Source organism: Ruditapes philippinarum, unplaced genomic scaffold (assembly GCF_026571515.1).
Source record: "Ruditapes philippinarum isolate M1 unplaced genomic scaffold, ASM2657151v2 ctg4012_1_1_1_1, whole genome shotgun sequence".
Lineage (NCBI taxonomy): Eukaryota > Metazoa > Mollusca > Bivalvia > Venerida > Veneridae > Ruditapes > Ruditapes philippinarum.
The window spans coordinates 128001-135000 of record NW_026863603.1 but is presented as its reverse complement, the minus strand read 5'-3'; the positions used below and the strand labels follow the sequence as shown (position 1 = coordinate 135000).

General features: G+C 33.0%; 1 protein-coding gene across 1 annotated transcript in view; it reads left to right on the top strand.

Annotated features, from left to right (window-relative positions):
- LOC132722648 (uncharacterized) overlaps positions 1–6302 on the top strand; it is a gene marked incomplete at its 5' end in the record, with an annotated part of 9594 nt that extends 3292 nt beyond the window's left edge. Inside the window, 2 exon segments of the mRNA XM_060707169.1 lie at positions 4116–4231; positions 5889–6302. Of these exon segments, the coding sequence (XP_060563152.1) occupies positions 4116–4231; positions 5889–6077 (305 nt within the window). The 3' untranslated portion in view covers positions 6078–6302.
- Between the last annotated feature and the right edge of the window lie 698 nt (positions 6303–7000).

Below are 7000 nucleotides of genomic sequence, written 5' to 3'. Positions count from 1 at the left end.
TTTAAGATATCAAAATCTCTCTTACGATTAATTATTAATTTAAAACATTCGGGAATATTTCTTGTCGATATGATCATTGGCTCTTATTGCGAGAAGTTATAACTCGGAAGTTCCTGAAGGGGTTTTGTTTCATTTAATTAAAAAAATATTAATTAAAAAAAAAGAAACACAAATTATTATTGAAAACATGATAAACAGATTTCCAGAAAAACGCCTGATATCATAAAATTCACCAGGCTTCTCCTTTTAAACTACACTGCCAAGAATGTAAAATTGTCAATTAAACGTCTAAAAATCATGGTCCTCTTGTTTTGTAAGTAATTGTCAATTTAAGATTGAACATTTTATCAATTTTTAATGCAATACAATATGACCATTTTCTATAATTTGATTTACAAGTATAAGCGCCCGCATTCTTTTTATAGATATGAATTTTAATAGGCTAGAATTACTGTAACCTGCATTGAAACTGAGGGGCATGGGTTCAAAGCCAAGGAGGGGTAACCTTTTTTTCTTTTTTTATTCTTTTTAAAACTACTTATGTATCTCTTATCTTATCTTATCCGTTATGGAAAGAAAAAGTGTTTGATCTTAATTATATAATTATTGTAGGTATTTATTGGCTAAATAATGCCAAACTTGATAGCAAATATGGTGCCAGATATTTTCAAAGTTTATTAAACAAAAAACTACAAAAAAGTATTTTACATTGCAAGGTCAACCAATATACTTTTAAGATAATTAAGGCAAACTTTGATAAAAGTCCTTGTTTGTAGTAACTTTTAGGCATATTGTGAATAAGGTGTTTTTTAAAACTAAAATGGTCAAATAAATGTTTAAAGTGGGTGGGGTAGGGCGACATTTTTATACATATTAAAAACATTTTGTTTATAAACAATCATTTTGCTCACGTAATTTGTTACCTGAAATCTATTACTTGTTTCTTTACAATTATCAATAAGAAAACATTTTTCATAATGATGATATTATAGATTATTTAGAGTTTCCTCATTTTTTAAAAAAGAGCTCTTCTAATAGCAGAGTTTTAGTTCCAGTAAAATGTCCATAATTCATATACCATATTGTAAAGTTTGTTTAAATTTTGCATGCAGGTGTCCATTAGGACAAATAACTGCCCTATGCTGTAAATTTTACATTATTAGGCGAAATATTGGCGAAATACAAGATGGGATTTCATGGGGGATTTTTGATAAACTGACGCTTTATATTTAAAACTCAAATCTCGGCACATGCTTAAACGTAGAATTTTGCATTTGTTATGTGAATATGTAATAGGTATAACATGTACATATACAGGGCTTGAGTCGGTGCCTTATTGTGATATTTACTACGACAAAATACGGTTTTGGGAGAATTCAAACATTAAAATGTTCATGAAAATACACAGAAATTAAAAACGGAGACATACAGAAATTATTTATCACTTTTCTTTGGATGTTGATGACGTTTAAGATATTGCTAGTTGTTATAGATTAAAATATATGCAAATTGTACAAAGTTAAGCTAATTTAATTTGTTTAACAATAGTGAAATCTTGTGTGACAGAGCTTATCTTACTGTAAACTGAGTTATTTCATATGATGAAGCTATCCAGCTGGCTTCAGGCGCACCCCCTGCCAGACATAAAATACGGAGGACTACCTTAGGTGTTCATTGACAGTAAAGCTGAAAATAAAAACAACAGTAAAGCTGAAAATAAAAACAACAATAACAATAACACAACAACAACAAACGATGCCTATTTAGCGTATAATCAATATGCTGTTCCCGCATACAACAACCGGTGAAAATAAAGACTAAATGTTACAATCAGAATCAGTACAAATGAGATGTAATGACTTCTTGTTGCCATAGTAATATGCTTCATAGAACAGTAAAATAAACAAGTTCTTTCGGTTAATTATCACTTTGCCATTACAACAGACGCTCCTTTAATAACAACTAGTTGCTGATAGCTCGTATTGGGAATATCACAGTACGTAAATTAATTGTTATTGTTCGTTAATTAGCAGCCTAATTAACCATGTAGAGAAATTTATTGATTGTATTCATTGTATATGACGACACCCACGTCACATTGAAAAAAAAATGTATTTTATACTCAGATATGATAATGTTACAAAATTAGTGTTATAAGTGTCGGTTATGCAAAAATCGTAAGGTTTAAAAGGGAAATATTGACAAAGTACAGATGGATTTCATGGGATTGTAAACGTACGTTTCCATCATTAAATAAAATCTGCACAGCAAACGTAGAAGCACAGGTGAAATGTACTATATACGCTTTACACGAGCGAGCCTTTTTATATTCCGACAAAATAGCGATGTTTGGCTTAAACATTATATGTCTTGAAAATTATACACAACACTTTAAATGAACGGTATATAGAAATTTAATTTTCTTCGATTTTGTGAGAAGATATAAGTGCTTATAGATAAATTTCAATCTCCCAAGTAAGCAATTTAAATTTTTGTCAATTGAAACAGTTGCTGACAGAGCTTATCCCATACTGGTTAGTTCATATGAGAACTATCCAGCTGTTAGCCACTCCCCTGCCAGACCATTAAAAGGCGAAAGGTTTATTGCCAGTAAAGCTGAAATATAAAATAATCAATTCTTAGAAGCCTAAAAATAAACACAATTAAAGGCTAACTCAACAACATCTATTTGCTATAATACATAGCTGTCCGTTAATAAATGGTGTAAAGACTTAATTTACATCTGATAGTTACAATGAGATGTGATGACTTTTGTTAATAATATGCTTCATATACGGTAAATGACTTTTTCAGTAATTAATGCATTACAACAGAGCTCAAAACAACATATTAGTTGATACTCATGTATCACAGTACGTAAACTTATGATTTCGTTTCACCTATTACATTAGAGAATTATTGATTGTATCATTGTACAACACAACGTTTTGTTTTTTCTAGAATAGGCTATTTCAAATCATTTATAAAGAAATCTTCTAAAATTAACTATTGATAATGTTAAATGATATGTATTTCTGTAATGAATGGCACCAATACCTTAGTGGTGGAGTGTAACTTGTATATAACGTATAGCAATAATAGAACGCTGTATTTTTGTCATATCTAACAAATTGTTTATTAGTCATCATACATCAAAAGAATATTTCCTTGAAAATGTCACTCGTCAATAAGGTAACAAACCTGCTCATATTTCTATTATCTCGTTCGCACATTTTAAACGTTTTTTTTCTTCCTGACATTAATTTTGATGACATTGTCACGACGACTTGTCTGACAAAAGATTTAATACCAAGTCTCGAGTTTATTCGTGTGATAGTTTTCATTTTCATAAAATATTGGCCTACTTCTCATTTACAAATCATTGTTTTAGCGTCAACAATCCAATTTCTGTGAGGGCCATTACTTATAGGTGTCGTTTCCGGGTTTTCTTTCTGACGACTTTAAAACAAAGAACGGGAATTACCTAAACAGTAAGAAAAGTTGTGCCATCTTCAGAGTACATGTATAGAATTTTTTTGAAAATTTACAAATTATCTTTGAAAAATCAAAATACTCTGTGGAAATTCAACACGCAGAAGAATTACATTAGTTTCATTTCCTTCTTGCATGTACTAGTAACTCTAAAATCACGCGTGTAGTTGAATTATTGGTAGCAAGTAAAAGCAAAAATTAACTTTTAGATTTACTAAATGCACTTCGAGAAAGAACGCTACAAAATATGAAGATTACACATACATTTGTACATCTTTTAAGAGTAGATAGTGTATATAAACTTTATATGTATATTAATGATTTTTATATATTTTAAATAAGAACATCAAACATAAGCTAAATCAGTGTAAGTAAACAATTTGGTATTTTACTGAAAATGTCCTGATCGATTATATAGTTGTTTCCCACGCATCTATAACGCATAAATCATATCACTCTTCAATTTTACACGTAATCAAGTAACCAAACGCCAATGTAGAAGTTATCGAATAACTTTCTCTGTTATTCGTGTAACATTTTCTTCCAGTGTTTTTTTGTTTTGCTTTTTTGTTGTTGTCTTTTTTTGTTTTTGTTTAACAAGTTACCTATTATACTTTTAACAGGAGGACCATTGTTCGAGGGGGATATAGAAGATTACAACGGAAAATGTCACGTGATGTGTCCATGGCATTCATACATGTTTGACCTTGAGACTGGCAGGAACGAAATAGGACTACAGGTATTGTTTTTCCGGCTAGCAGTGACTCTAGCCATGTTCAATCTCTCTAATTAATTTAATTTCACTTTTTTTTTAAATTGACCTCACACTGATGATTTCAATGTAAACTAGTAACAGTGCGAGATCCTTTAGAGTGCAGGTGTGTGCAGCTTTGTTTGGATTCATATGATGGTTAATTTAGAACACTTTTGTGCGTCGTGTGGCCATAGCGACAGCACGACAAAGCGCCAAACGGCGCCTTGTCGGACTTTCGTCTTGTGGTTCTGTCGCTTACGATGCACGCCAATCGGCACGTTGTCGTGCGGCGTGTTGTCGCGATGTCACATTGTCGCTTTGCTGAAATCGAAGGATTGGCTATTTGTATATTTATAAGCCAAGCGACAGGGCGACAATGCGCCGCACGGCAACGCACCGTTTGGCGTGCTTCGCTATCGAAAAGGCGACAGTGCGACAACGCGCCGCATGACATCTCACCGTTTGGCTTGGCGTGTTTCTCTAGCGACAAGAAGAAAGGCGATAACGATATAGGTTGTGTTGTCGCTATCGACAACGCAACGCGCAAAGTGTACCAAATCTATGGTGGCTGATTTGGACGTTGCGCTGTCGATAGCGATGATAAAAACCTACATCGTTATCCTGTCTTGTTGCTAGCGAAACGCGCCAAACATCGCGTTGTCGCACTCGTCTTGTCGTCCTGTCGCTAGCAAAGCACGCCAAAAAGGCGCGTTGTCATGCGGTGCATTGTCGTGATGTCGCCCTGTCGCTTGGCTTATGTATATACAAATAGCAAATCCTTTGCTTTTAGCCGAGCGACAATGTGACATCGCGACAACACGCCGCACGACAATGCGCCGTTTAGTGCTTCGTTAGCGACAGGATGAAAGTCCGACAACGTGCTGTTACTACTTTGGTTACCTTGAAAGATTGGGGAGGGTGGAAACGCCTTTCAATTGTAAAAGAGTAAGTTGGTTTTAAAATTCTGACATTGAAATACACAAAAGATTCTCACATTTCAAATGTTTCAAGAACAGATCAAACAAATTCCTCAATACGCTTTTGAAACTTAATTGTCAGGTTGATAAGCGGATTTTAATAAGAATTTACAGCGGACATAATTCACAAATGTCTTAAATCAGAAATGACAGAAACCGCATAGTTACGATAGCATAAAACAAAGTTGTTGTGTTTTTGCAGTTTCTATGCTTCTTTTTTTTCCATTGGTTAGATTGTTTAATTTTGTTCTTTTACTACACGTATTTGCAAAGTGCATGTCATTAACTTCCGCTTGAGGTCGCTGTTCTGTAAAACATCTCGTCTGCACTACATTTCTGTAACTTTGCGTGATATCCTAGTGATGAACGTGAGACCATTAATGTTAAGAAAATTAGAGCTGCTACGAGAAGCAAAAAAGGACACTCTCTTTTTCCTGCTTTATAACACGATGATATAAAATGATCTGCATGTACTCATTACTAGTTCTATTATATGTGAGATATTTTACAGACGAAACGAAGACTATCTAGAACCAGTAACTGTACAAATAGGTTGAGTTCAATATTTTACCTTGCAAATACACATGGTTACGAGATAGTGTTACTAGTATTTTTCGTTTGTTTCAAATTTAGATATTTTAAAGTAACATTGTTTGTACTTTCAGCAAAAGGTCCATGAGCTGAAACTAGAAGGCGGAAAAATTTACGTAAAATATCACACAGAAATATCAACGGAGTCGAGTAGAAAACCATCCGTGGCTACAGGGCCCCGTATAATAAACAGACCACCGGAAGATAAACATGAAAAACTAAGAAAACAGTCTGTATTGGACACTCCTCTTAAACTTGCCTGATGTAACTGTTTTGTTAAATGTTCTGTAAATAGATATATATCTTTGTGTTTTGCAGTACCATGTTTTGTTTCATGAAACGAAAAAAAAGTATTCATCTATCTATACATATTTTTCTCAAGACGTTACGTACTTAGCCAATGACAGCGACTTATCTCAAGGTGACGTCTTGGTTAACGATATCAATTCATCTCACTGTGATCATGATTACCAAATTAAATGTATTATATTGTTGTTCATGTTTTAATATATTGCCCCATTAATAAATCGCCTTATCTATAAGCTTTTAATTTTATGATGCGAAATTCGTGGTTATCTCACAATACGAAATAGGTGGTATCTTACGAAATATGTGGTATATTACGAACGATATGTGATATCTTACGAAATGTGTGGTATCTTATGAAATAAGTGGTATCCTACGAAAAATGTGGTATTTTTATATGTAAGATACGTGATATCTTACAAAATACGTGGTATCTTACGAAATAAGTGGTATCTTACGAAAAATGTGGTATTTTTATATGTAAGATATGTGATATCTTACGAAATACGTGGTATCTTACAAAATACATGGTATCTTACAAAATACGTGGTATCTTACAAAATACGTGGTATCTTACAAAATACGTGGTATCTTACAAAATACGTGGTATCTTACGAAAAATGTGATATCTTACGAAATATGTGGTAACCCACAAAATATGTGATAATCAAAGGAAAGCGTTTCTCACAAAATATGTGGTATGTTATATCTAAAGAAATACATGTATGTAGATCTAGATCTCATAAAACATATTACATCAGTGATGTTTCACGACTTAAATGATTACGAATTTTTGCATTTAAGAGAACATTATTGCCGAAAAAAGGGACACAATAATAATCTCAGTGAGTTTGCTAAAATTACGAGAAATGTAATTGAT